This window comes from Corvus hawaiiensis, chromosome 28, assembly GCF_020740725.1.
Source record: "Corvus hawaiiensis isolate bCorHaw1 chromosome 28, bCorHaw1.pri.cur, whole genome shotgun sequence".
Classification (NCBI taxonomy): domain Eukaryota; kingdom Metazoa; phylum Chordata; class Aves; order Passeriformes; family Corvidae; genus Corvus; species Corvus hawaiiensis.
In genome coordinates, this window is record NC_063240.1 from 4,022,784 (window position 1) to 4,050,241 (window position 27,458).

Genomic DNA, 27,458 nt, shown 5'->3' on the forward strand with positions numbered 1-27,458 from the left:
GCCCAAACCTGCCCCCAGAACTGGAGTTGGGGCCTCAGCAGTGCCCAGCACTGGGGGGTCTCTGTGTTATTCCCACATGAGGCCCAGAAGCTTCACCCTGTGCTCCCTGGGCACCCTCCTGTCCCCAGCCCAGCCCCATGTCAGCATCCCCAGCATGCCCAGCCTCCCAGGCCCTGCTGACCACAGGCAGGAGGATGTAAACACCAGCAGGAGCTGGGAAGGAGGACTCAGCAGGAAACCAAGCTCTCTTTATGACCTACTTATTGGTGAATCAGAGCAGATGCAGACCCGTGACACCCTCCCCAGTTATGTCCCCGCTGCGTGGCACAGGATGTATCTGGGATGCTTGGACACTTGGCTCACCCCAAGGATGCTGGAGGTTTTGGGGTGGGAAAACTCATTCTTTTTGAATGTTCACACAGACCAGGCATCACCTGTGTGGGTTCTTCTTCCCAAATCCATCTCTGCCACCTTCCCTGCCTCTCTTCCCGCCGGGATGGGCAAGTCACCGCTTGTTTCTCTGAGATTCCCTGTGGAACTGGGGAGCTCCTTCCAGCCTGGGAGCTCGGTGTCCTGCTTGCAGAGTACCCTGGACTCCCCAGGATGTACCTTTGAAGGCCCTTCAAATAACTACCTACCTTTATTCCCTTATTCTTGTCTAGTCTTTGTTTTTAGGTGGCCTCGCAAGACATCAAGAGTTCAAAGTGAATAAAAAGCAAATCCACCCTGGACTCCCTCACCATCCAGGGGTGGGAGCAGCTCTCTGGGATCCCCTCAGATCCTCTGCTCCAGGTCTGTCCTAGAAGGATCCCCAGCCTGGACTTAGCGCCACGTAACGGAGGCTCCACCATGGTGCAACATCAGCTTCAGTGGTTAATTACCCTCATTTCCAAATCCAGGTGGATTTGTGGGGCTTTTGTAAGCCCTGGCACAGCCCAGGTCTCCCAGGGATGTTCCTTTTCATAGGAGTAGCAAAATAAATGGCTAAGCTCCCCAAAGAACTTCTCCCCATGGCAAAGGCTGCTGCGTGATCCCTACTCCTCAGGAAGCGCAGGGACAGGGACACGGCCAGGGACACCTTGGAGCTTGGTCTCACCCTGCCCGTGGTGTCTCCCCTGCTCCACCAGGAAGCACTGGCCAAATAATAATTTTCATGTTTAAGAAAACAACATATTTCTCTGAACTCTACACGGAGGGAAAAAATGTTGTTTTGGGGGGAAAAGTTTAATTGCTGCCAAATTTCTTGAACGCCTGAATGAGGTCCAGGAGGAAAATATTTGCGAAGCAGTCACCCAAAGGTGTCCTGTTCAGAAAGTTCTTTAACTAAATACCAGAAAAAAGAAAGGCTAGAAGGAGTGAGATTTGATAACAACATTCTTTTTGACAACAAAACATTGGGAAAAAGTTGAGAAGTGGCTTGAATTTAAATCCTGAAAGAGGCAGCATCACCTTGCTCCGCACTTTTTGGTGAAAATCATCGTGTTGGGTGTTCTCCAAGTGCAAGGGAGTTTGTGTGGATGTTCCCTCCCCTGGGAGAAGCAGGGGCAGCACCAGGTGCGTGCGCCTGCGCCGAGAACCTGCCCGGGGGCACACCGATGATTTCAGGCTGCATTTCCACCCCGCTCTTCCAACCCTTCCAGCTCACACTTCCCTGCCCTGCCTCCTTGCCCCTGCCCATCCAGGGGCATGGATATAAACCCCTCCAGCCAATATGTTTCCTGTGGGGGCCCAGCTTTGCCTGGAGGGTGCACATGGCTCCTGTCCCATCCCAAAGCTTTCCCTAGGGACAGAGCGAGGGGATTTTCTGGCGGCTGCTGGCGGTGAGCTCACACTGTGGGCACTCCTTCGGAGCTAGAGCAGCAGGGCAGGTTGCTGCTCCAGCTTTGCTGGAAACCTTGGAGCTCCTGGAGCGTGTGGAAGCAGTGCTGGTCCATCCAGGGATCACAGGTAAGCCAGGCTGGGAGGAGACACGAGCAGCCAGTGCTGGGTGCTCCATCACTGCTTCCATTTCTCTGCTCCTTCTTCTGTCTCCCCATCCCTTCACCATCTCTCAACTGGCATCTCTTCAGCCATGAGGTGGGATTTGCCATCCTGGGTCCGATTCTTTTTTCACCTTGCCTCGCTGTAGAAGCGATGAGGGATGAGGAGAGTCCCTGTGGTGTGAAGGAGCACATGGAAACGCAGCACCAAGAGTCAGCCTTCAAATCCTTCTGCCTGCCGCCGATTTTATTTGCCTGCTGTAGCTGTGATCTCAGCTCCTCTGGGAAGCAGCCAGCTGGGATTAAGGAGATGCCATCATTAACTTGCAGTTCTAAAGGCACAGTGGAGGTTCACCCCCGAGTCGGTTTGTCTGGTCGGAGCAGGAGCTGCAGAAGAGCTCATTGGTGTCACCCTCCTGTGTTTTCTCCCTTTGAACTGCTCGGGAGTTCAGGGAGGCAGAGGAAGCTGTGGGAGCCTCACCCTGCTGCACACCCACGGGGACTGCTGGGCATGGTGCTGGCTCATCTCACCCCGCTGCAAACAGGGAGTTTCTCCTCAAGAACATCAGCTGATGAGTGGGTTTGGGATAAACCTCCCTTCCCTGCATTAGAGCTGAAAAGACTTTCAAAGAGAAGCAAAGAAAGCTGTTTGCCACCAGTGCCTCGGGAGCTCAGAGATGCCACTGAAGCGGTGTCACCTCAGCACCTGCCTGGTGTCACCCCAAACCTGCTCACTCTGCAGAGCTGGAGCAGCATGGATGGGTCCACATCCAGGGGCAGAACTGCTCAGCTCCAGGGAATTTCTGTCTCTGTTTTGTACCAAAAATCCAGCTACTGTGGGTTTGGTGGTGCTTCCAGATGCCTCTGAAGTTGGCGCCCATCTTCAAAAGCAGCTCTAAAGTCTCAAGGATCTGAAAAAAACCCCCACCAAATAGGAAACTTCTGATCAAAATAGGATCAGAACTTCTGATTTTTCAAATTAATGAAAGAGTGCTGAGAAGCAATGAGGACAGGAAAGTCTTTAACAGGGGGAAGAAAACCAGGCAGAAGGTTAGACTATCTTTATTTTTTGGAATTCCATTTGTAGCTGCAGCTTCTGCCACTACCAGAGGCCAGGTCTGGCAGAGGAGAACCCGCTGGAGGTGTCAAACTGCGATCCCTGTCACTGGGAAATCAGGATGGAGATTGCTGGGGAGTGCACTCCAAGTGAAATCCAGTTCAGAGTGAAGAGGCACCTCCCAGTGCTCCCAGTGCCCCAGGACTCCAGTAATGCCCAGGGTCTGTGCTGGTGCTCCTGGGCTGAGCTCCCATGAGCTGAGTTCCAGCCCTCGGGAAGATGCTGAGGAACGACTGCGGAGAACAGAGCCAATGAGCACCAACCTCTGTAGGGTTGTCCACTCCCCAGAGGTAACTCAGAGCACAGGGAAGTCCTCCTGGCAGGAAGGTCTGAGTCATAAAGAAAGTGAGGAGAAGGGAGAAGACGGGGTGACAAGGACTGGGCTGAAATGGGGAAGCGCCGTGTGGCAGCAACGGCACCTGACGAGAGGTGTTAATGCCATGGCTCAGTGACCACCCTCAGAGTCTGAGAGCATTTTCTGGGGCGATTTGCAACTCCTGCATCGAGGGGAGAGAAGAACTGTTCTGCAACAGGATGTGTGTTGGGAAGAGGATGAGTCCTTGGTAGCTGGGTAAGGCTGTGCTGGGTTGGCTGGCGCCACACGCGTGAGGAGCGGGGTCGCCTTTGGGTGTGCAGCCTTCCCTTCCCCTCCCCGTGCACACCACTGACCTGCTCCTCTCCTTTCCCCAAGGTGCCCGACGATGCCGAGCATATTTTCCTACCAGAGTGCTGAGGTGGATTGGTGTGAGAGCAACTTCGTGCGCTCGGCGGTGATTGCCGAGTACTACAACACCGTGAGTGGCTGAGGGAGGCTGGGGCCGGCTCCAAGCACCCAGGAGATGCTTTTGGGATCCACATAGGATGGGATATCCCTGTTTCCTTTCCTTCTCCTCACTCCTTTGAACTTCCTGGTGCTGGAGGGTGCTGATATGGGGAGCGTGTTCTGAGCTTCAGGTAAATCACGGGACTTACAACTGAAAACTTACAACTTACAACTGTCTCTCCCCAAAACGTGCTGTGCTTGTGGTGTGTCTGTGGGGTTGATTGCCAGTGAGAAAACTCTGGCAGAGCTCCTTCGCAGCCCAGATCTGTGAGATCCTGTTATACCAGTCCTGCAGCTCTGCTGCCAAGCGGGGTAAGTCCCACACAGGGCTCATATACTCGAGCTAAATGTACAGGAGTGGCAAAACGAGAGGCAGCACTTCCATGAACCGTGTCAGGCAGGCTGGGAATCCGGAACTCAGCGCAGAGGGAAGCTGGTGCATGAGCCAGTTTCACCTCCCGTGATCCTTTATCACCCAGGCTGCATCCAGTGCCAGTGCCATGGCTGGAGCATCCATATCTGCCTGCAGAGCACTGTGAGATAAGCGGCCTCTCGAAGCATGTCCTGCTCCCTCGGAGCAATTAAAGGCTCTCAGGGGTGTGAGGCATGTGGATTTACAGCCTTCCACAGGCCTTGTTTACAACTTTTGGCAATTACTGTCTAACACTAGAAGTTCTTGTTCTCATGGAAATGGCTCTTCCTCTTTTTTTAAAGCATTTCCTGCTTTTAATAAATTACCTCTAATAACGATAATTCCCCAGCCCAAGTCCTGCAGGCTCTAATTGCCCAGCCAGGGTGTCAGAGGAGGGGGCTGTGTGTAGTCACTGCTCTTTGAGGCACTCAACAAAGAAAGATCTGCCAGTCCAGCCCAAATCCTGCTTCCCTGTGGCATCCAGCTGTGTGTTTTGTGTTGTTTGCTGTTTACTGCTGCTGCTGCATGGGCTCAGAGGTGCAGAGCAGGGCATAATGAGCAAGGAGATACAGAAATCACTCAATGCTCACATCAGCATCTCAGACCTCAGGGCTTGGAGCAACCTGGTTGAGTGGAACATACCCCTGCACATGGCAAGGGGTGGAAGGAGATGATCTTTAAGGTCCCTTCCAACCCAAACCATTCTAAATGCAGCTGGAAGTGCCCAAAGCCTCTGTGCTAACACTGGAGAGGGGCTGAGTTCCACCAAGAGCACAAAGCCTGAAAGCGAAAGTTTTGGGTTTGGTCTGAATTCCTTCCAGGAGATAAATTTGCCTCATAAGTTTGGTACCTAAGGCAGCATTTTTTAAACGTCTTTGGAGCTGAGACACCGTTTACACCCAGACTGGCAAAGAGCTCGGAATCCTTATCACACCAACAGCTATCTCAGGAGCTTTCAAAAGCACTTCTGTGTCCAACTCCTCTGCTGGACACCCATTGGTGTGGCCAGGTGCAGGACTAACTCTTGTAGGCCCTCTTAATTCCCATAAAACATTAACTCTCAGCTGCCTGGGCCATTTTGTGGCACAGCTTTCTAAATTCTGTGGCTATTCCTGAAAATCTTACCCAGGTGCCCAGCCCTGGATGGAGGAGCCACAGCCACCTCCCAGGTTTCCATACCACACCACTGGGCTTGTTGGGATGAATTCTCACTGTGTGGGACTCAGGCACAGCTTTCCTCCAGGAGAGGAAAACCTCTCCAATGGATGATTCCATGCAGATAAAAATGAGTGCGACACAGAGGGACAGAGGGATGTGGACAAGCAAACCCTGCAGGATTTTTTTCCAGTGGTTGGACTTTCCCTTGTCTCCTCTATGTAACACTGGGAACCTCTTCCTCAGCAGAGAAAAAGCTTCTTATCATGTCCTTTTTGCCAGGCTCAGGAGATCAGCAGAGTGCCTGCGCAGGAAGGGAGGGAAACATTTCTGCAGCCTGTGTCTTAGGATGTGATTCCTGAGCAGCAGGAATCTAACCCTGCCATGCCAGCTGCCTGCCTTGGGCTGGCAGGTGACCTCCTGTCCAGACAAGGGGTGGCAGAGGAGCAAACCCTCCTAAAACCTGCCCTTATCTGAGCTTCTGACAACAGCCCCGAGACTGCAGTGTGCTCAGGGCCAGACCTTGCCACCAAAAGTGGGCAGGAGCCTCACTGACATGGGCATCACCCCTTCCTCAGCCTGCACAGCCTGGCTGGCACTGCCTGGGTCCCATCCTCGGCTGGCACTGCCTGGCTCTCACCCCCTGCAGCAGAGCAGGGACCCCCCCTTCCTGCTCTGGGATCTACCCCAGGATCAGGTTCTTTGTGATGTGCCCTAAAGGGGGGATTATAGAAATCTGACCAGGCTGAGATCTGTAGCTGTCCCTGCTGGCTGCATCCTGCAGATCCAGCTGGGGTTCAGGGCACTATCCCAGGTGTGAATTTAACAGCCTGCATCTTCTCCCCATTAATTTGTTCCCCATATTCAGATTGCTGCTTCTCTGCAGGAAGCTTTACGGGCCCGCCCTGAATTCATTATACCAATATTTACCTCAGTGTCAATTTTCCAGAGTTTTAGACTAGCTGGGAAGCCAGCCAGCTCCTTCCCAAGCCTCCTGGATCACTAAATCAGCAGGGTTTCCTCACAGAGCATCCTCCTCAATGTCTTCTCCCCAGCCCTGCCCAGAGCTGGAGCAGAGCAGCTGTGTGCCAGCAGAAGCAAATGTGCTGCTGGGGATTGCTCTGTGCCAGCCACACTCTCTCAGGCCTGCTTGGCTTGGATGCTTTTTATTAGAAATAAGCACCAGGGGTATGAGAAAAGAATGTAAACAGTACCTTTAAGTACCTAATAATACATGGTGGCTCATGGCTGGATGCAGTTCAGCAACAAAGCTCTATTTATAGTGACTCAGTGACCCAGAAATTTATTGTCTTCTGGCTGCTCGGGGGAGAGCAGAATTGTGCTCCAGGAGGGTCATCAGTCAGGGACTTGTCTTTCTACCCTCGTTTCTTTGCTGAAATGACTGATCCAGGGTGCTGGTAATGACACCCACACCTCAGCAGTGTCTCTGCAGCAGCTCTGACACTGCTGCACACCAGAGCTCCTGGATGCTTCAAGTGGTGAAACAAAGGGTGCAGATCCACCAGAGCAGGGCTCAGTGGCAGTGGCAGGGCTGTGTGGGGTGTCCTGGCCCTCTCACACTCTAACTAATCCCATGGCTCTCTTACCTGCCCAGAAGGCTGTGCTCAGGAGTCCAGCCCAGCACGCTGCAAACACTCCCCAGACTGCTGCTTCCTGCCCCAAAGCACTGGCACTGTGATGTCAGGACCTGCAGCCTTGTCCCCTGTAACACAGACCTGGCTTTAGGAACTTGCTGCACAGGTCTGGAGAGCCTCAGAGGTGTTCACTCTCCCTCTGGCCCTGTGGGCTCCTCTGTCAGCTAAAGCTCGTTCACTTTGAGTGAGAATGAACTCACTGCTGTGAGCCCTGCAGGAATCTCCTTCCACTGCAGAAAGTGCCTGGCTGGAGTGAGGAGCAGCCCAGGCCTCTGCTGCTGTGCTCAAAGCAGCATCTCCTGCCTCAATCCATATCAGAGGCTGGTCTCACCTGTCACAGGTGAAGGTTCTGTCCCTCCGCCCCGGGCTGGAGTTGCACAAGTTGGGCTCTTCTGGGTGATCCTATCAGGATTAGAGCCGTGTTGCTGATCCCAGTCTCACTTCTCTCCTGGTAAAAGCAAATAGTTGGGCTCAGCTGAGGCACCTGGAGCAATAACTCACACTTGCTGAGGAGTGGGACAGGCTGGGAGCTCAGGCAGGGGGGTTCTCACATGTCCTGTCACACCTTGGCTCCATCACCACTCCCTTATCTCCCCGCCACCCCGGGCAGAGGGAGCTGCTGCCTCCTGGCCAGCGTGACCAGGTGACCAGAGAGGTTTAAATAGAACCTCTGCTGGAGGGTCCCAGCCTGAGCAGAAACTCCAGAAAAACTGCTAATGGGTGTACTGGGAGCAAAACCCTCCTACCCACATCTGAGATGGAGCTTGCCACATCCTAGAAGGAAGACAGAAAGTCAGCGTTTACAAATCAGGGCTTGGAACCGACGAGTGATGAAAACCCCGTGTCCCCCACGGGGGTGGGAGCTGTCCCCTAAGCTCCCAGCTTGGCTGCTCTGCAAGGAATCCCTGTTATCTTCCTGACCCTGTTGGCACGGTTCCCCCGGCTATCCCTCCCCTCTGCTATCTGATCTTGCACATCTCGTCCTGAATTAATGAAGTGATAACGCAGCTATCATGTAATTAATGGCACTGTTGCAATGCCCGGTGCTCAGGGATCCGGAGCTCTCCCGCAGTTTCCTCACTGCCGTGCGTGCTGGCACTTGCACTCTCCTGCCTTTTCCCCAAGCGTTTTCCCTCTCCTTGCTATCCCTGCCTGCCTTCCAAAAGCCTCCTTAATCATTTCACGGGAAAAGAAATGTTTGAAGCGTAGTCGTCGCTTGAACACATGGTTTGATTTCTCGGTCGTTTCTGAACAATTTGACCTCGAGGGTGCAAGTGGGAGCAGCACTTCTCTTTCATGGCTGGAGTGGGAATAGGCCTGGATTTGGCTCTAAGCACCTATGGAAAACCGATCCATTCGGCCTGAGAACTGCTGCTAATGGGAGCATCAACTTGTCTCATGGAGGCCTTAGTGAAAATCAAGATGAATCTGCGGTGTTTAAGGGAATAGAGACCTCACATTAGGCGTGAATTGTGTTTCCCTCTGGAATACCAGAGGGTGTGTTCCAGAGAGATGACAACATCCCAGTGATTTGCAGCCCTGTTACCATAAACGGGGATCCCAGGGGACACCACAAGCCCAGCACTGATTTTGCCGTTTACCTGGTGCTGCTGAGGGGGGGAGGCTCCAGCTGTGGATGCCAAATTCCAGGCGTGGGGTCTGGGTCAGCATCGAGCTGGGAGATGAAAGGAAAAGGATTGTGAGGCTGAGATAAAAGTCACCCTGGTGGTTTGCCAAATGGCACTCAGCAGATGGCTCCAGAGCCCCAAAGAGCTGTCTGGCAGGTAAATGCAGCACCACAATCCCAACCTTTCATAAGCAAGAACGATTTTCCCTGGGGAGGCCGCGTTCCCCGGTGATATCCCTTCCCTGAGCTTGCAAAGTCAGGTGAAAAAGGGAGGGTAAGAAGCCACAGAGGGCAATTAAATTAGCTCAGGTTTCCCTCCCCTGTGCTGCAGGGGGGAGGGGGCCTGGCCCAGCAGACAGGTCCAGGTTAGGGCACTCGCTGGTCCTCTCCAGCTCCCACATTTGGCCCATCAGCATCTCCTCTCCCTGAAGCACTGGCACCTTCAGCCAGTCCAGCAAGAGGTTGAGCCCCAGAGCCATCCCCTCCACCCCAGACAAATCCAAGTCCATCAGAGAAGAAATTTTGCAGCGTTGGAAACCAGAGCAGAATAATTCCTCTGTGTTCATTTGCCAGGTGTGTTCAGAGGAGGTTTATGACCTCATGTAATTACCAGTGTCCAGAACACCTCCCTTCCCCAGGCCAGGTGGCTTCACACCTGACACCACAGGATGTCACCTCGCTCCTGCCTGTTCCCACCTCCTGATGTCCTGCTGCTCTCCACCACACCCATTTCCAGTTCAGGATGTTTTGCTGACCATGCCTTGCTGTGCTGGCCGAGCTCCTCACACCCTTCCAAGCCCTCTCAGGGGAATCACTGCTGGCTGGAAGGGTCAGGAGCCATCCCTGCAGCTCCTGGAGGGTCTGGGTTGACAGGAGAGGGAGATGGCTGCAAACAGAGGAGTTGTTGGAGGCACTGGGCAGCTGAAGATAAACCAGCATCACCCAAAAGGGACACAGCAGCTCAGCCTGGGCTTGCTGGCCCCAGAGCGAGAGCAGAGGTGTCTGCAGCCACTGCTGTCACAGCAAGAGCCTCCCTGCCAGCTCCAGCCTGGCTTCTGGAGAAACCCCTCTGCCCTCTCCCTGTGCCAGGAGCAACCCCTGCTTCCACACGAGGCTCTCCACTGGTGATCAGGATCCTCACACACCGAGACACTGAGGCACGAGGTGGGATGGGGCTTGCCCAGGACCGTGCAAGGAGCTGAGTGTGCCTCTTGTTTTCCAGATCAGCAATGTGAGCTTCTTCATCCTGTCTCCTGCGCTGCTGTACCTGAACCGGCAGTACTGCCAGAAGAGGGCCGTGCCCCTCTACTTCGTCTCGGGGCTGCTCCTCCTCGTAGGTGGGTGCCAGGGCTGTGGGAAGATCAGACAGGTTGCCAAAGTACCCAACATGAGACCTTTGGAGGGTCTCAGTGGCCAAAGCACAGGGAAAACCTGTGGGTGGGCAACCAAGCAGTCAGGTCTGTTTGAAGCCTGCAGCCCATGGTTCCTGCCAGCTGTGGATATGCAGCTTCCAGCCCCGTAAATCCCCACGGTGTGAGTGGACTGACTCAGTCTGGCCTCCTTGAACACCAAAATCCATGCCCTGCTCTTCAGGAATGGTGTATCTTCAGAAATGGCCCCCCAAGAACCTCCCAGGGCTTGTGGGAGGATGGAACTTTGCCATCTCAAGTTGGATGGAGCTTTGCCATCTCAAGGTGTCCTTGCTCCTTGCAGGTCTCTTCTCCATGTACTTCCACATGACCCTGAGCTACGTGGGACAGCTCTTGGATGAGCTCTCCATCCTCTGGACGCTGGCTGTGGCTTATTCCTTCTGGTACCCACAGTGTTACTTCCCCAAGTGCATCAAGACCAGGTATGAGCCAGAGGGACACAGTGCAGGCTCTGAGGGGAAGGATGGGTCACTGACACTGAGGTGTGTGACCCATAGATCCCCCGATTCCCCTGCAAGGAGTCAACTCTGAGGTCACTGAAGGGCTTTAGGACCAGGTCCTCCTTCTTTTGGTGCTGACAGAGGAAAAATCAAAACCCTCCTGTGCTGGGCTCCTCTCAGCTGGAGATGTTTGTGTTTGTGTCACTGCAGAGGAAGCTTTGCATGGAGAATTTCAAAATCAATTAGGAAATGAAATGTTCCTGAACATTACCATTCAATCACTCGTGCTGTCAATCTGTTCCAGCATCCTCTGCCATCTGCAGAGAGCTTTCCCTGAAGGCTGAGGGGGTTTCTCATAGGACAAGCTGGTTACACCCCTCATTTCAAGGAGGGCTGGCTGGGCTGGAGGAGCTCAGCAGAAAGGATGGGGACACTGGGAGAGTATGGACCAGCAGAAATGGGAACCCAGCAGGGCTTTACTCAGAGGATGTCCCCTCCTGGCTGGAGCCAGCCGGGTTAGAAGCCTTGCAAAGACCTGCTCCAAATCTGCTCTTCCCATGCCGAACAGGAGGTCACCAGGAGTTCACCGTGGAGACGTGGCAGGGGGAGAGAGAAGGGTCTTGAGAAGGGATTTGCATGTGAAAGGCCCCTCTGAGCCCTATTGTTGCTCAGCGAGCCCAAATCCGTGTGTTTGCACAGTCCTGCCTGGCAGCCCTTGCCTGTGTAGAGCCTTTGCCTCAGCCCTGGCATCACCATGGAAGTGCAGGAGCCGCCTTCTGGGCTGTGCTTCGGGTCTGTCATGGACCCACTGGGGGCTGCTGCCTCAGCCTTCCTGCCAGGACCCCATAGACACTGAGGTCAGCCTAGTGCAAACAGACAGGAGGTGCTGGAGAAGTTTTTCCCCTCTCAGGACAGGAGCAGGATCTTTCCCATCCTTACCCTCCCGTCCTGTGAGCCCTGGGGGCACTGACACTCACCCCAATTCCCCTCAGGAGGCATTTCTTCTGGCTGACTGGTACCACCACCGTGATCAGCACCTTGATGTCGTTCGTCAAGCCGACCCTCAATGCCTACGCGCTCAACTGCATCGCCTTCCACCTGCTCTACCTGACCTGGCGGGAGCTCAAGAAGTAAGGAGGGGGCTCAGGGGTTACCTGCAGGTCCAGCTGTGCTCCTGTTGGGCAGTGACTCTGTCCACAACAGTGAATTGAGCCTGAGTCTTCAGCAGCCACGTGTACTGGGGAGGGACCAGGCAGAGGCCCAGGCAGGACTGTGGGCAGTGGGGTACAAGAAGGGCACCTGGCCCAGGTGGCCGTGCAGAGTGGGGACAATCCATGGGACCACGGTGGAGGCATCATCCCTGGAAGTTTCCAAAAAGCCTATGGATGTGGCACTTGAGGACAGTGCTTAGTGCTGAACATGGTGGTGGTGCTGGGTTAACAGTTGGATGTGACGATCTTAAAGGTCACTTCCAACCTTTACAGTTCTACGATTCCATAATTCTCCCCCTCAGCTGCCATCTCTGCAGCTCCTTCCCCTTTGTGGGGCATTTGGGAACTAGTGTGGGGCTGGGAGAACCCACCAGGATCTGGAGACAAAGACAAGAGTGCCCTGGCATTTCCCAGCATCATCCTCACACCCAGAGCCGCACTTGCCCTGTTCCTGTGCAATTCTGAGGAATCCTCTCCCAAAGGAACTTGCTGGGGTTTGCGCTGCTGCATGTGCAGGCAGGAACCAGCCCTCTTTAAAACTCCCTTTCCTTCCAACACGATTACTCTGCTCCTTGTCCCTCGCTGTGTCTTCCAGGTGCAATGACAAGCGGGTTCACCGGATGGCCGCGGTCATGGTGATGTGGTGGGCACTGGCCATCACCAGCTGGATCAGTGACCGGTGGCTCTGCTGGCTCTGGCAGGCCATCAACTTCCCCTACTTCCACAGCTTCTGGTAAGGGCTCCAGGAACCCCAGCCCAAACATTTCCAGGGCTGAAATGTCCGGGGCAGAGGAACAGCAGCTGAGATGAGACACTCAGCTGCATTATTTCCCCACCCTCTGCCCCTTTCCTGTCACTATTGGTGCTGCTCCTCGCTCAGCCCAAGGATTCAGCCCTAACCACTGTTTCATGTCCCTCTCCTCCTCCACACCAGCCAAGCACTGTTTTGCAAGGGAAATTGTTCCAGGAGTCCCCCCAGGTGGGCAGCTGGGTCTCAAAGGGCCGTGGCTGCTCCCAGGGTGCTGTGTGAAGTGCAATGTCCTTGGGGATATTTTAACAGCCAAACTGAAAAGCAGGGCTTTGTTTGGGCCTGTCCAAGTGCTGCACACTCAGATCCATCCTCAAAAAGCACTGGGATGGCTGGGACAGACAACTCAGCCAGGAAACAGGGAATGGTTGGAGTGAGTCCCCTGTGTCACCTCAGCCCCTCTGCACCAGGAATTGTCCCCAGCCCAGCTCACGGAGCTCTGCCTGGATTTCCCTGTAGGCACAAACCCTGCAGGACCCATGCTCCCTGCAGCCCTCATGGGACCTTTGGAGGCTGCAGCCTCAGGGTGACCATGGCAGCAGGCAAAGCTCCCCCTGTCCAACACAGCTTTTTGGTTTCCTTGGCAGGCACGTGCTGATAGCCATGTCCCTGCTGTACTGCTGCCCACTGGTCATCTACTTCAACGTCAGCTACGAGATGCCCTCGTTCAAGCCGAAGCTGGAATACTGGCCCAGCGACTCGTGGCCTGTCGTGGTGCCCTACGTCACCCTGGAGGAGCCCCACAAGCAGTGCTAGAGCTGGGTGCCCTCAGGCCTCCCTGGGGCGCGGGGTGTGTGATGCTCACACAGGGAATATCTCGGCTGCGTTCCTGTTCCTCGGGCAGGGGCAGCATGGTAGCGGAGGGGGCAGGGAGCAGCTGAGGCCTCCTGATGCTGGGCATGAAGCAGAGTGAGAGCCCACAGGTGCCTTGGAAGGCTCTGCCCAGACTGGTGTTCAAGGAGCTGGAGATTTTCCTCCAGCAGATCCCCACGAGGAGGGGAGGGACACGGTGCTGCTTCTGTGTCCTCTGTGTTAGTCAAGCACCAGCACCCCTTGCTGACAAGGGCACAGAGGAGAACACTGAAGCCAAACTGGTGACAGCTGGGTTTGTTGGGGCTGCTCTAATTATTATTATTAACTCTATTTATTGATATATGTGGTCTTGCTCAGGAGAGCTGTGCATTAAAGCTGTGGACACTGACTTATACTGAAGCTTTTTTTTCCTCTGACTGCACCACATCCTCTTATCTGCTAGTCACTCCCACAGACAGGGCGGCCAAAGCTCTCTGACTTAGGGAGAGCTGTTTATAAAGAGAAATCCTGGGTGACAGCCCAAAAGAGGCTCTGCTAGCCCAGGGCCAGGGGTGCTCTGCCCCACGCTCTTCCCCCTCCTCAACCCCCAGTGACCCTTGTTCCTCCCCGGCTCTGACAGTCTCCAAAGGCCACAAAGGTAACTTGGAGACTCCTCTGCTTTCTGGAAGGGCTGTCTGGGGGCAAGATGAGGTAAGGAGCCAGGATGGTCAAAGCTGGCTGAAGGAGGGGATTGTCCCGCTCTGCTCTGCACTGGGGCAGCCTCACCTCCAGTGCTGGGAGCACTCTGGGCACCATAAGATCAGAAGGATCCAAAGCTGTTGGAGAGTGTCCAAAGGAGGGACACGGAGCTGGGGAAGGGTCTGAGGAGCGGCTGAGGGCACTTGGCTCGTTCAGCTGCAGCAGAGGAGACTGAGGGGAGGCTCCTGGGGGCTGCAGCTCCTCCCGAGGGGAGGCGGAGGGGCAGGGGCTGAGCTCTGCTCTGGGACAGGGACAGGAGCCCAGGGAACGGCTGGAGCTGGGTCAGGGCTGGGCATGGAGCTCAGGGAAAGGTTCTTCCCCCCGAGGCTGCTGGGCACTGCCCAGGCTCCCCAGGGAATGGGCCCGGCCCCGAGGCTGCCAGAGCTGCAGGAGCGTTTGGACAGCGCTCTCAGGGATGCCCAGGCTGGGGTTGTTGGGGTGTCTGTGCAGGGCCAGGGGCTGCACTGATGATCCCTGAGGGTCCCTTCCAGCTCAGGATATTCTGGGATTCTAGGATTCTGTGACATTAAATAGAAATGCTGTTACCTTTGCAGGAGCCTCAGAAAAAGACACTGCTGTGCTTTCCAGGCTGTCTCCACAATTGCTCTCACAGCTATGGGACACTCTCCTGTTCCCTAAACCTTGCTGCTCACTGTGACAAGATGAGCCTTTTGGTGGGTCTGAGTCCTGGCCCAGCCCGCAGGGACTGTCTGTGGGGAGCACCAAGTCTGGCAGGGTGGCTGAGGTTGGCTCCCTGCAACGCAGCCACACCAGAGTAATGTCACTCCAGGGACCACTTTTGGGCCCCTGCGAGCAAAGCAAAAGCAGGAGCACTCAGGGGTTTGTCTCTGAGGAGAAGGTGATGGGCAGTGCTTTCTCCCACGGCCGCGGCTGCCTCGTCGCTCCCTCTTGCAATGGTCCCCGGGGCCACTAGATGGCAAATTTGGCTCATGAACCCCGAGCAATATTTCATCCTGGGAGAGGGATGCCTTGCCAAGGACTGGACTCCCAGGCCTGGTCCCTCCGTCCTCTCCATCCCCCAGCACCGGGCTCAGACACCTCTCCTGCAGCACGGCCACCCATGAGACAGCTGCACAAGGTGCAGGGCGCTGGGAACTCGCATCTCCAGCCTGTGCATGCCCCTGTCTGCCCGTGCTGGTGCCCACCTCGTCTCTCCGCCTCTTTGTCTCCCCTTCGTGCCCCCACTCCCACCTCTCCCCTCATCACCCCGTCTCCCTTTCGCTGACCCTCCCTGTCGCTCTTCCCCCTCCTCACCCTTTCCCCGGCCCATCACATTCTTCCTCAGCCTATTAATAACTTCTGGGCAATTGCACCGGGTCCCCGCTGGGCCCGGCCCCGCCGCCGCCGCTGCCCCGCGCAGCCACTGAACGCGCCGGCAGCAAGTTCAAAAGTGCAGCGGGGCTTTCACAGCCCCGAGCCCCGTCAGGGGGTGGAGGAGGCCGCTTCCAAAGAAAAGGCGGCGTTGCCAGGGAGCCCCTGGCACAGGAAAAGGGGGTCACCTTCACCTCCGGCAGGACCCGCCGAGATGGACAGGCGCCAGCAGCCCCGCGGGCCGGAGATGCTGAGAGCGGCCGAGGGGATGAAGGGCCGGGCCGTGGGCGAGCGGGGCTAATTGGCCACCTCCGGCCACCGAGCCCCGGTGGGATGCTCGGCCCAGTGGCCAAATCCCCCCGTGCAGTATGGAAATAAGGGAGGTGTCCCCGGCGCTGCTGCCTGGAGAACAATGTTGCTGCAGTTGAGTGACTGTAACAGGCCCCGATGACAGCCGGGGCCGCGTTAAAAATGCCTATTCAAGCAGATCAAGACATTGAGAGGCCTCGTGGGGATCTGAAACCCTCGGGGATTTCTGGATGAGGCCAGAAGCTGAATCCCCAGCCCTGGGAACCTGGGGGAAAAAAAAAAAAAAAAAGAGAGAGAGAGAGAAGAAAAGAAACCCACAAAGCAGCTTTAAAAGGGCGGCAGCGCCCGAGGCAGGGCCTCCTGCTCCAAGCTGCAGCCTGAGAAAGCAAAGCAGCCCTGAAACCAGCGTGTGACGGTGGTCTGGAAATCCCCAGGGCTGCACAGGGTTATCTGAGGCTGGGTCTGCACCTCCAAAAGGTCCCCGAGCTGCTGGGGATGCTCTGTCCTTCCTGCCGGGGAGCCACGGCTGCAGCTTGTGGGGCAGAGCTGAGAAACACCACTAAAAACTGCCAGGGGTCCTGCAAGGATGGCCAGAACAGGGAATGGGGGAGTCCTCAGAGGGTGAGAGGCAGCAGTGGCCCCTTCTCGACACCCTGGGGAGTTGTGAGGGTTCCCTGTGCCCCGGGACCCGCGGCCGTGTGGGTGTGACGGGTGTGACACCAGCTCAGCACTGGAAAACAAGGCAGGGCAGGAGGGCCTGCAAACCCCGGTGCTCAGGGGGCTGGGCTGGACTGGCCAGAAAGAAACCTCTCCTTATTTTTGCCACATCGTTCCCCTGCTTTGGTTCTCCATGTGGCTGCATAAACCACAAAAAAGAGAAGCAAGAGGAGGAGAGGGAATGAGGAAGAGGATGAAGGCTGCTCCTGTCAGCTGATGCCAGATTAAAGAGGTTGGGAAACAACAGCATCAGTTGAGTCTATTTGGTGCAATTGCAACACAAATGAAAGAAAAACCTTGATAAGGCACCAGTCCTGCAGCATTGGGGATTAACATTTACCTGTTCTGCTGCACCAGTTGCCTCCCGCTGTTTCAGATTCCCAGGATTTGGCTCGCAGACTGGAAACTTTTCAAGGCAGAGTGATTTATCTGTAAAAGATATTGCACATTCATGGACCTGCATAAATAATGCAAAAGTAATTAATAATAACTCGGTCCCTGCTCTTAGCAATGCCAGGAAAAGAAATTGCTTCACCAGAGTGTCACTTATGCCTTTTGGAAAAGATCTTTATTTGTTAAGTGTCTCAGAGAGAAAGGACGGGGTAGTTTTGAAACAGGGAATGTTTCAAAGTCCTGGGATTTTGGTGACAGCCTGGCAATCTTCAGGACTGATTTAAGGAGCCTTCTGCTGGAGTCATGTGAAACCAACATTGATTCAGCTTTGATTTTATGTTTAGTTTTAATCTCCTGTGTCTGCAGTCAAAAGTTTGAAACCATGAACACAAAGGGCTGAGAAACCCAGGAAGGAAAGAGAGAAGCTCCAAGAATTATTCCTTTTAAAAGTCTTGTCCTTTCAACTCTGAGTGTAACTTTTGAGGTTTGACACAGGATTTCCAACTCTGAATCCAGCAATCCTGTCCCAGCCACTTCAGAACTGCTAGGAAAGATATTCCTTTATTTTCCTGCCCCCCAGTGTTTTCCCTACATCCTTGCTGGCCACTTTTCTTAGAAGACAAAATTAACCATAAATGCCAGGATTTCCCAGATATTGGTGGCTGTTCTGGAAAGGTGGAAGCTTCAGGTCCTGACTAGCTGACAGGGAATACTGTCACTATATTCCAAGGAATACTCTGTCACTGTTTTTGCAGGGTGTCGAGGTCCCTGCCTGTGTCCTTCTGTCTGAGCTGCACCCACAGCCAGGGCTGGGTTTGACCAGGGATCACGGAGATGTGGGGAAGGAAAAGCACAGCCATTACCTAGGCAAATAAACCAGTTGACCAAAAAATGAGGTTTTAATCAAAAGATCAAATAATCTCTTTGGCTGTTTCTATAAACCCCCATGGTTTGGTTCCACTTGGGAAGACATTCCCACTGCTGCTGGCAGAAGAAAAACAAGCAGCTCCCTTCTGTCTGGCAAAGTGGTTCGAATAACTTCAACTCTCTACTAATGGCTGCTATCAAAATACCTAAAATGGAAGGATTAATTTTTCTGTGCCTTCCCATTACAGCTCAAAACGTGGTTTCAATTAGGGTCAGTCTCCACTTTTTTTTTTTGCTCACTTTCTGCGAACACTCAGTCGCTCCTGTCCCTGTTCATGAGCTCAGTTCTGCAGTGGTTCTTCACAGATGTGTTCAAACGTAAAACTGGACTGTCCTGAAATGTCACACTTTGCTTCACTGGCACAAGTACTTAACAAATGACGAAGTTTTACCCGAAACGCTGAAATATTCAACATTAAGTTGTGCATGGGGTTATAAATTTCACCATCTGCAGTAGATGCTGCATTTATTTAGATAGGCCTTCAACAAGAGACCAGCTGTCTCAGCTCACTGAAATGTTTAAGCATATGTTTAATTTTAAGAATATGAATAATTCCATCGATATCAATGGCACTTACTTACACTTAAGAATATATTTTGCTGAGCTGGAGCCAGGAATAGTGCCATGTAATGCCAATAAAGTGCAAATTGCAATATCTCACTAAGTGCTTTCTGGGACCAATTTAAAAATTAATCAATGAAGATCTGTCGTGTGAAAATGCAAGAATTAATATATGTGAGATTTTGCTGTTTGCTATCCTAATATTGCCAAGTATTAACATCCACCAGAGCACTGACAAGTGAAATCAAACCCAAATCTGTGAAATAGAGCAAAAATGGCAACAAGTTGCATGTGTTGTTCATCATGAATCATCCTATCAGGCTTCACGATTTACCCATGTAACATTAAATAACATTTACCATCCTTACAGGCAGACAGAGATATAGATTAATTCTAATTAAGATTTGGAATCAGATGATCTTTAAGGTCCCTTCCAACTCAAACGCTCTCAGGGATGCGCAGGGTGGGATTGCTGGGGTGTCTGTGCAGGACCAGGGGTTGGACTGATGATCCTTGTGGGTCTCTTCCAATTTGGGATATTCTGTGATTCTATGACTCTTAATGATTAAAATACTACAGAGCAAAGGGTCAGAAATAACATTATTTTCCTCTTTTTGCCTCTTACCCTCCACAAAACTTTGTTATGAGGATCAAATAAAAGTTTCCAGGCACAAACACTTCAGCCATTTGTATTTGCTCTCACAATTTTACTCCTCACAAGTCCGACATCCCTGACATTGCCCGTGACCTACAGAGACCTGGGCCGTGCCCCTCTTCCCCTGGGATGGTGTCACCAAATAAATAACTCTATATCCATATGCAAATGATTGCTGTTTTCAAGCTGTTCCCCAGCGACCTCACACGCTGCCCAGACGGTGCAGGAATATGTTTCCCACATATGTCAGATGTTTCGTGACACATTTCACACGTATTTAAAATAGATCTCCTGGCCTATAAAAATGCCCAGGCACCCAAACCAAGTGGCCTGCACCTGCAATGTTTACCAAAATTGCATGAAATGTGCCCACATTGTTTGTATCCTCCATCCAGCTCAAATATTGATGATTTATAAGTTTATAAGTGCAGTGGATTCACTCATCAGAGGGTATTACCTGCCTTATTTGATGGCTGAGTAACAAAGAGAAAGAATTTGTTACAGCTCTGCCTCCACAGCGACAACTCTCAGTCCTCCCTGTGTTGGTCAAAACAACGTTTGTCACATGCGTTTGTCACTTTATATTCCAGCCTGACTCCCTTGGAACTGCACTGGCTGTGCTTTTATGCAACAAAATCCAGCTCCAGGGTGTTCGAGATGTGCCACGCTGCTAAAAAATGGTTTTGCTGCAATCAGGGGCACTCCTGTCTCACAGGTAATGATGGCAGTGATAAAGCTGAAGTTTCAGTGGGCTGAATTTCAGCATGGTAGGGCCAGCCAAACGCCCTGAGTCACAGCACGTTGGCATAGCCCCCACTGCAGCGTGGGGCACTATCTCAGCTGGTATCGTACCTGAACCAGGTAGAGCAGGGGTGGTTTGCATACATTTGCATATGTGGCAACCCCTCCTGCAGTTGCTGTGCAGACAGGTGAAAGCTCTTTTTACACCATTCCAGAAAAATAGTTTAGTGGAATCTGTCATGGGAGCAGCTGACCCAGAATCCACAAAAAAATCAGAAATTCTTAATAGTTTCATACAATCACAGAATCAATCACAATGGTTCAGATCATTGAGTCCAACCACCAACCCAGCAGCACCACCAGTTAAACCATGTCCCCTGGGGCCATATCCACAGTTTTTTGAACACTTCCAGCAGTGGTGATTCCACCACTGCCCTGGGCAGCCCATTCCAGTGCTTTACAACCCTTTCTGTGAAGAGATTTTCCCAGTATCCAACATAAACCTCCCCTGGACCAACGTGAGGCTGGTTTTTTGTCCTGTCCCTGTTCCCTGGGAGCAGAGCACCCTCCTGTCAGGGAGTCGTGCAGAACCAGAAGGTCCCCCCTGAGCCTCCTTTTCTCCAGGCTGAGCCTGGGAATGCTACAGGCTCTGAAAAACAGCTCCAGGAGCTCTGGTTTTGTCTCACAATGTGCTCTGAGTGCAGAGAGCATCACACACCACTGAGCTGGGGATCCACTGCCCTTGGAAAAGGCCAGTTGCTCTCAAAGCCACCAGGCTGAATTACTGGGGTTGGAAATAGGCAGGACCACCAGATGCAAGAGGAGAAGGCTCCACACAACAGGAGAAGAGCTCAGAATGCTCAGAACCAGGGTAAGCATGAGTGTGCAGCCACTGGAGTGCCACATTAGAGCCCTAGGAATCTCCAAGCACTGGGAGTGCCTTGGGAGAGCTTCTATCTCAGTGTACTTGTAGAATCATAGAATCATGGAATGGTTTGGGTTGGAGGGACCTTAAAGCCCATCCAGTCCCACCCCTGCCATGGGCAGGGACACCTTCCACTATCCCAGGGTGCTCCAAGCCCTGTCCAACCTGGCTTTGGGATGGGGCAGCCACAGCTGCTCCAGGTAATGTGGGATAGCAATCCCTACTCACTTTGTGGGCTCCTCAGTCCAGAGCACAACTCAGAACAGGCTCTTTGGTGCTGGTCAGACTTCCCTACTGATCTCCTTCTGTCATGTTCTATTTTTCAAGCTATTTTTTCCCCCATCTGGTATTTTTCAGTGGCCTAAAGGTCACCCTGCTGAGGGTGACAGTCCCCAGTCACAAGGTGGCCTCTCTCTGAGCATGCAGATGAGCACCTTTCAAAGACTTAGGCAGCAGCCAAAAGCCACCCTGTGCAGAGCAGACACCGATTTCAGCAGTGAATCTCCCTTCCTCCTATTGTCCCACGATTGTGTTTGCTCCAGTGGCCACATGAAGTGCCTGGGCCCATCTTCTCCAGCTGTCCTCGTGCCAGCAGTTTGCATTCAGCCTGGGACAAATCCAGCCAGGGAAATTCTCCCTGTGGCAGGTGTGGCCAGCTCTGGCACCACCAGGCCGTTACATCACTTGGCCAAAGCTGACCCCTGTGTGCAGAGCACAAGGGGAAGGTGCCCTCACCTCAATAGCCAGCCCCCGAGCATTGATGGGTGTCACTTCAGCGGCGCATTATAATGCCAACCTCACCTTTGGTGTTAATGAGGCCCCTTCATTAACAGGCTGGAGCAGAGGGGTCAGGGGCTGAATGGTGACAGGCTCCTTTCTCCCCCAGAAAGCTGGTGCTGCTCATTCAGAACTGGATCACGTTGGCGGGGCAGTTCGAGGACGCTTGTGCTGCCCATGTTGCATCTGCGAGGGACGTGACGTGTTTGGGACTATTCATCTGGCTCTTTTCACCAGCACTAAATACCCAGAAAGAATAAAATAAATTCTCATTGTGTTCCCACTTACTAAGAAAATTTTCCCTCTTCCTTCTGGTTTGGAGGGTTATTGTACATTTAAATCCTTCTGCATTTTTCAGTAGCTATAGCATGCTATAATTTAGATTTTCCTCGGGCACAAAAGAACTTAGTTAAGCTAAACTGTATTACAGTGTGGGTTGGGTTTTTTTCACAAAGTCCTTCATTAATAAGGAACTAAAGAATTTCCAAGCTGTCTGTAATTTTTCCCAGATGCAGCTAGTAGTTGCTAGGAGTATCTTTTTGGCAATCAGAGTTTTTGGTTATTAACAATCTGGGCTTTTGCTACACTACACCAGTGTTAAATATGTTCTGTGAACACTGCAGTGTGGAGTGTGAACTGCAGAAGGAGAAGGCAGACAACAGGCAAAAGAAAATCATTTTTTAGAAGAATAAACACTGCTGGGGTTAACAGCTGATTGGAACAGGCACAGGATTCCCTGCAGGGATCCCAGTGTTGATTAACAAACCAGGAGCCGGTGTGGCTGCAGCCCTCACTCACCCCTCACTCACAGCTTCTCCCTGTCACCCTGAGGTGACCCTGTGCCAGACACAGACCAGAGCAGTGCCCAGGCCCCCCCCAGAGAAACCAAATCCTTTCTCAGCTTCAGGTTCAGGACATTTTCCAAGGCTGCACACAAGGACATGACGGTGCTGTTAGCAAAGCCTTGGTCCACTCCAGGAGAAAGATCTCTGCCCCTTCTTACCTAAATATCACCATTTCTGGGTTTCAGCTGCAGATTTGTTCATCTTGGGAACACCACCGAGCACTTGGCTCATGGGATGTGCTTTGCAGAAGTGGGTGAAGACCACTGTAATCACTTTGCAGCTGTAAGAGAAGGCAGTGAAGTCACTGACATCCAGAACTTGAGAATCCTTCCACTCAGGCACGTTGCACATGGGCACAAAGTGGAAGAGTGAATTTTCTCAGAGAAACCCCGTTCAAATGTGAGGTTTGTGTCTTAATCTTTAAATCCTTTAGAGCTATTACAAGATGACCGTTTTTCTACATTGCCTGATTCTTTCCGTGCTGGAATCAGCCTTGCTTGTTCCCTGGCTGGTGCCCAAGCCACTCAGAGCCCAGACTGACCACAGAAGTCATGGTCTTCAGTGCAAGAGTGGAAGCAGGGAAGGCTGCAACTAAATTAGTAATGAGAAAATAATAATGAATATGAAAAACAGTGAAACAAACTTGTTTCTCCAGAGACAGGAAGGGCAAGCCACAAGCACAGACATACAAAACCATGACAGGGACTTGCAGTCGATGTGCAGTTGATGTACAGCCCACCTCGCAGTGAGGGATGCTAAACGTACAGGAAAGAACTTTTGCTGAAAAATGAGCAATTCAGGCATCTCAGGCTGCATGAGAACGGTCTGGAGGGGCTGCTGGGGAGGGTGGGGGGCCCTGTGTGTGTGTGTTTGGGGGGTCAGTGCTGTGTTCCTGCAGAGAAAGGGAGCCAGGGGGAGGGAAGAGGTGCCTCGAGGAGCAGTTTTGTCTGCAGTTGCCTGCTCCTCAGATCATCCCAAGAGCCGGGGTGGGCTCTGCCACAGCTCCTGACAGTCTGGTGACTGGGGACACCTGAGTGAGGGCTGCTCTGTCCGGACCTTCCCCACTGGAGCACCAGGACTCATCTCAACGCCCCTTTACTCACACTCCCCAGGAACAGCCACGTTCGGCCTGTAAAGCATCCGTGGTGTGCACAGGCAGGAGAGAGAAAGAACGTGTTGTCCTTTCCCAGGGCTGGAACCTGGGAAAACACCCCTGAAATCTTTCCCATCCCTGGCCAAGACAGGGATAAGCGCAGTGCAAAGTCTTTTTTCCACTTTATTTTCCATCATCCCCAACTCTCACGGGACAGAACCAGCCCTTGGCATGGTCTCCTACCATGGGCCAAGCCAGATTAAACACACACCTTTCAGTCCAAGACAAGGATCTTTGAGGCAAGAGTCTGGAAAGAAAAATTAAAAAATAAAACCCAAACAAAAATGAAGGAGAGCTGTCGCGTCTCATTTGCATATTTGAATATGCAAATCAGAGCTGTTTCTTATCCATTGGCACTGGCCCTACTGTAGATGGCAGCAGCACAGCGGATCTCTGCCAGCATCCAGTGCCACAAAGAAAGACGCTAATTGGATTTGCAGACGCTTATTGCAAAGCCCAGAAGTTGCTGGAATAGGTATAAAGAACCAGGAGCTCAGCCCACGGCTGCCTCGGGTGCGAAGGCACTCGGCTGACAGCTCGTTAGCTTGAGATCTCCCTGCAAAATTAGGAGTTTGGAGAAGCCTGGATGGCTGCTGGCTCCGGCGTCCCCAGCACCCGAAACTCCCAACACGCTCCCAAAGAGCCTGGCAAATTTTCTACCCTTGGCTGTGATTTTTTTTTTCTGTTTGAGGGGAGCTTGAAAAGAAAACCGGGGTAGGTTTGATCAGTGGTTGCGCTGGAAACGGTTCAGGCTGGGAACTGCTAGCGGAGCAAAGGCTGGTTCTAGGAATTTCTCTCCTTGAGTGTTTTCACAGTTGAATGTAAAGAGCCACCCCAGCACATTTTAAATTAATCCATTCACGCCACTTCATCGAATATCCTGAGTTGGAAGGGATCCACGGGGATCAGCAAAGTCCAGCTCCAAACTGCTTGTCCCAGCAGAGCGCTTGGAGCACCAGCTGGTGCTTACCCCAAATGGGACACTCCAAATTGTTCAGTAAAATGTGGTTTAATACCCAATTATTGGGCTGCCAGCATGCATGTGGAAGCTGAGGCACTTGGCTCTGGGTTTCCTATCTTGGAAGTGTCCAAGCTCTTGCTCAGATCCTGCCCCTGAAAGCCGGAGGAGAGACCTGTGTCCAATCCAGAAGTGGGAAGGCAGCTGTGTCCTGCACTGGGAGAGCACAAAAACAACCATTAACACCAGGCTGGGCAAAAATAAAGGCACGAGAAAATTGCCATTGAGGGAAATTAAAACAAAAAGCAAATTCTAATGATGTTTCAGAGGAAGTAACAGGCAATTTTTCAGGAAAAAGCTCATGGTCTGGTGTGTCTGAACAACATCTCTTGCACAAGGTGGAAATTCAGCAGAGCAACAGCAAGCTTGGAAAAGACGAAGACATTCCCAGGAAATATTCAGCCCTGGGAGCACGTAACCACCGAGGACTCTGATGAGGCTGTGAGTGAATAGCCAAGATGGGGAGGTAGAAAATAAAAAGATTTAGACCCGAGAGTCACGTGCATGGGAATAATGTTCACAATTAAAGATATCAATGAGAACTCCCAGAGAAAGAGGCCCTGTCTCAACAGAGAAGAAAAGGGACTGTCCAAGGAGATGTCTCTTGGGACTGCATCAGACAGAAACATGGAAAATTAAAACTGGAGCACTTAAAGGAACCCAAATCAGGCTCTTTTTTGTTGTTGTTGTTGTTAACTGAAGCGATTAAGCATTTTGCTTCGCTAATATCCTCTATCAGGTTGATGAGGTAAAGTGGCTCTTTAGAACGATTTGGGAACCGATTAATCCTTGCCTGTGGCGATCAGTCAGCGACACACAGAGTTATTGGCTAACATGGGGGTTTTCTGCTGCCTCGCAGAGATCAACAAACTATTTCAAACAAGAAAGTTGCACGGAGGAAAAGAAATTCTGAGCGAGTTTGCTCGGAAACAGTCACCAATTGCACTTGTAAAGATAAGTCCCGCGTTCCTTTAGGGCTGGCAAAATTGAGAGCTATAACTTGTCACTTAAAACTCTAAAAAAAAAGGGTAAAACTCTCCCCGGGAGGGAGAATGATGGAGGGGGAAAGAGGGGGGAGAGGGGGAAGGAAGGCGGGAAGGGAACTGCAGGGGAATGAGGGACAAAGGGGAGAAATGAGGGAAGTGGAGGGGAAATTGGAATCGAGAGGAAATGTGGGAGACTGAGGGGGAGAATGAGGGGAAAATGAGGGAGATCGAGGGGAAAAAGAAGAGAAACTGAGGGAGAAACGAAGGAGAGTGAGAGGAAAATTGAGAGGAATGAGGGGAAAATGAGGGAGACTGAGGAGGAATATGGGAGAGTGAGGGGAGAAAAGGAGAGAAACTGAGGGGGAAAATGAAGGGGACTGAGGGGAAAAAATCGGCGGAATGAGGGGAAATGTGGGGAAATTGGAACCTGAGGAAATGTGTGAGACTGAGAGGAGAAATAAGGAAGACGGAGGGGGAAAGGAGAGAAACTGAGAGGGGAAATCTAGGAGACTGAGGGGAAAAGGAGAAAAACATAAAATTAGGGAGACTGAGGGGATAAAAGGAGGAAGACCAAAGGGAAAAGGAGATAAACAGAGGGAAATTAGGGAGACTTGGGGAGAAAATGTGTGAGACAAAGGGAAAATGGAAACTTTAGAGGAAATGTGGAAGATTGAGGGGGGACAGGAAAGAAAATGAGGGGGGAAATGAGAGAAACTGAAAGAAAGTGAGATTGAGAGAGAAAATGAGAGAAAACATGGGATACTGAAGGGAAAATAGAAACCGAGGGGAAAATGAGGGCGACTGAGGGGAAAAGGAGAGAAAATGAGGGGAGAATGAGGGAAACTGAAAGAAAATGAGGGAGACCAAGGAAAAAAAGAGTGAAACTGAGGGGGAAAGGAGAAAAACAGAAAGAAAAAGGAGGGACACTAAGGAGAAAATGGAAACTGAGAGAAAATGTGGGAAACAGTTGGGAGAAATGAGGGAGACTGAGAGAAAAAGGAAAGAAATTTAAAGAAAATAAGGGAGAGTGAGGGCAATTGAAACGAGAGAGAGCAAAGGAAAAATAAGGGCGAACAAGGGAGAATAAAGGAGTAAGGCAAAGCGGGGGAGAACAAGAGCAAATGGGAGAAACGGAGTAGAAATGAGAGATAAGCAGGGGGAAAAGGGGAGCACTGAGGGAAAATGAAAGACAAGGAGGGGAAAAATGAGACAGGGGAACGTGAGGGAGAGACGGGAGAGAAAAGGCGCAGGACGGAGCGAGGCTGCGGGGAACAAGGCGAGCCCTGCCCGGCCATCCCGGGCTGCCGAGCCCGCCGCATCGGGACCTGCGGCTTCCCTCGATTCCCCTTGTTCCCGGCTCATTTATGTGGGGAATTAACACACCGGCGGGGAAACGTGGACCGAGGGCGGGATGGGAGGAGAAGGGGCGGGATGGCGCGGCCGGGAGCGCCCGACGAGGCCCACTCGCCTGGTGCCGGTGTTGGTTGTGCACTACGAGGGACATCCCGGGGGACAGAAGCGGGGACAGCAGCGGCACAGGAGCCTGGGCACCGCAGCCGCCGCATCGCCCCACACGGGGCTGGGGGGGGCGGCCGGACCCCGCTCCCGCCCCCCGCCTGACCCACAGCGCTGACCCCGCCCACAGCCCCGCCCACTCAGCAGCCCGCCCGCCGCTCATTGGTGGAAGCGCCCGTCCATCACAGGGCGGAGGGCGAGGCCCCGCCCCGCGGCGTGCGGCGCGCGGGCATTGGCGGCGCGCGGGGGCCGCTGTGGCGCTGAGGCGGTTTCCGGTTCCGCGGGGCGGGCGCGGGGCTGGCGCTGCCTGTGAGTGACACACAATGAGGCGGGCGGCGGGGCCGTGAGGGGCCGCGACCGAGCAGGCGGCGGCCGAGGCGGTGGGGAGGGGGGTG

The 27,458-nt window shown here is 52.8% G+C and overlaps 1 protein-coding gene and 1 long non-coding RNA gene across 3 annotated transcripts; one reads left to right on the plus strand and one right to left on the minus strand.

The window, feature by feature from the left end:
- The first annotated feature begins 1,866 nt into the window (after window positions 1-1,866).
- Window positions 1,867-13,858, plus strand: ACER1 (alkaline ceramidase 1). Of its 2 annotated transcripts, none has more exons than XM_048287992.1 (7): window positions 1,867-1,947; window positions 3,788-3,890; window positions 9,991-10,105; window positions 10,482-10,620; window positions 11,631-11,768; window positions 12,445-12,582; window positions 13,245-13,858. In XM_048287992.1, the coding sequence occupies exons 2-7, from the start codon at window positions 3,798-3,800 to the stop codon at window positions 13,411-13,413; spliced, it is 792 nt and encodes a 263-aa protein (XP_048143949.1). In that variant the 5' UTR covers window positions 1,867-1,947; window positions 3,788-3,797; the 3' UTR covers window positions 13,414-13,858. The 2 variants fall into 2 exon arrangements, with proteins under 2 accessions (XP_048143949.1, XP_048143950.1); XM_048287993.1 differs by lacking the exon at window positions 1,867-1,947 and adding an exon at window positions 2,882-3,667.
- On the minus strand, window positions 7,049-24,712 carry LOC125317861. Its single transcript, XR_007200207.1, has 6 exons — window positions 22,550-24,712; window positions 21,571-21,785; window positions 16,907-16,995; window positions 8,743-8,816; window positions 7,473-7,589; window positions 7,049-7,209 (listed from the first exon to the last, which is right to left on the minus strand). It is a non-coding gene; the product is annotated as an uncharacterized LOC125317861 (long non-coding RNA).
- Window positions 24,713-27,458: the final 2,746 nt, after the last annotated feature.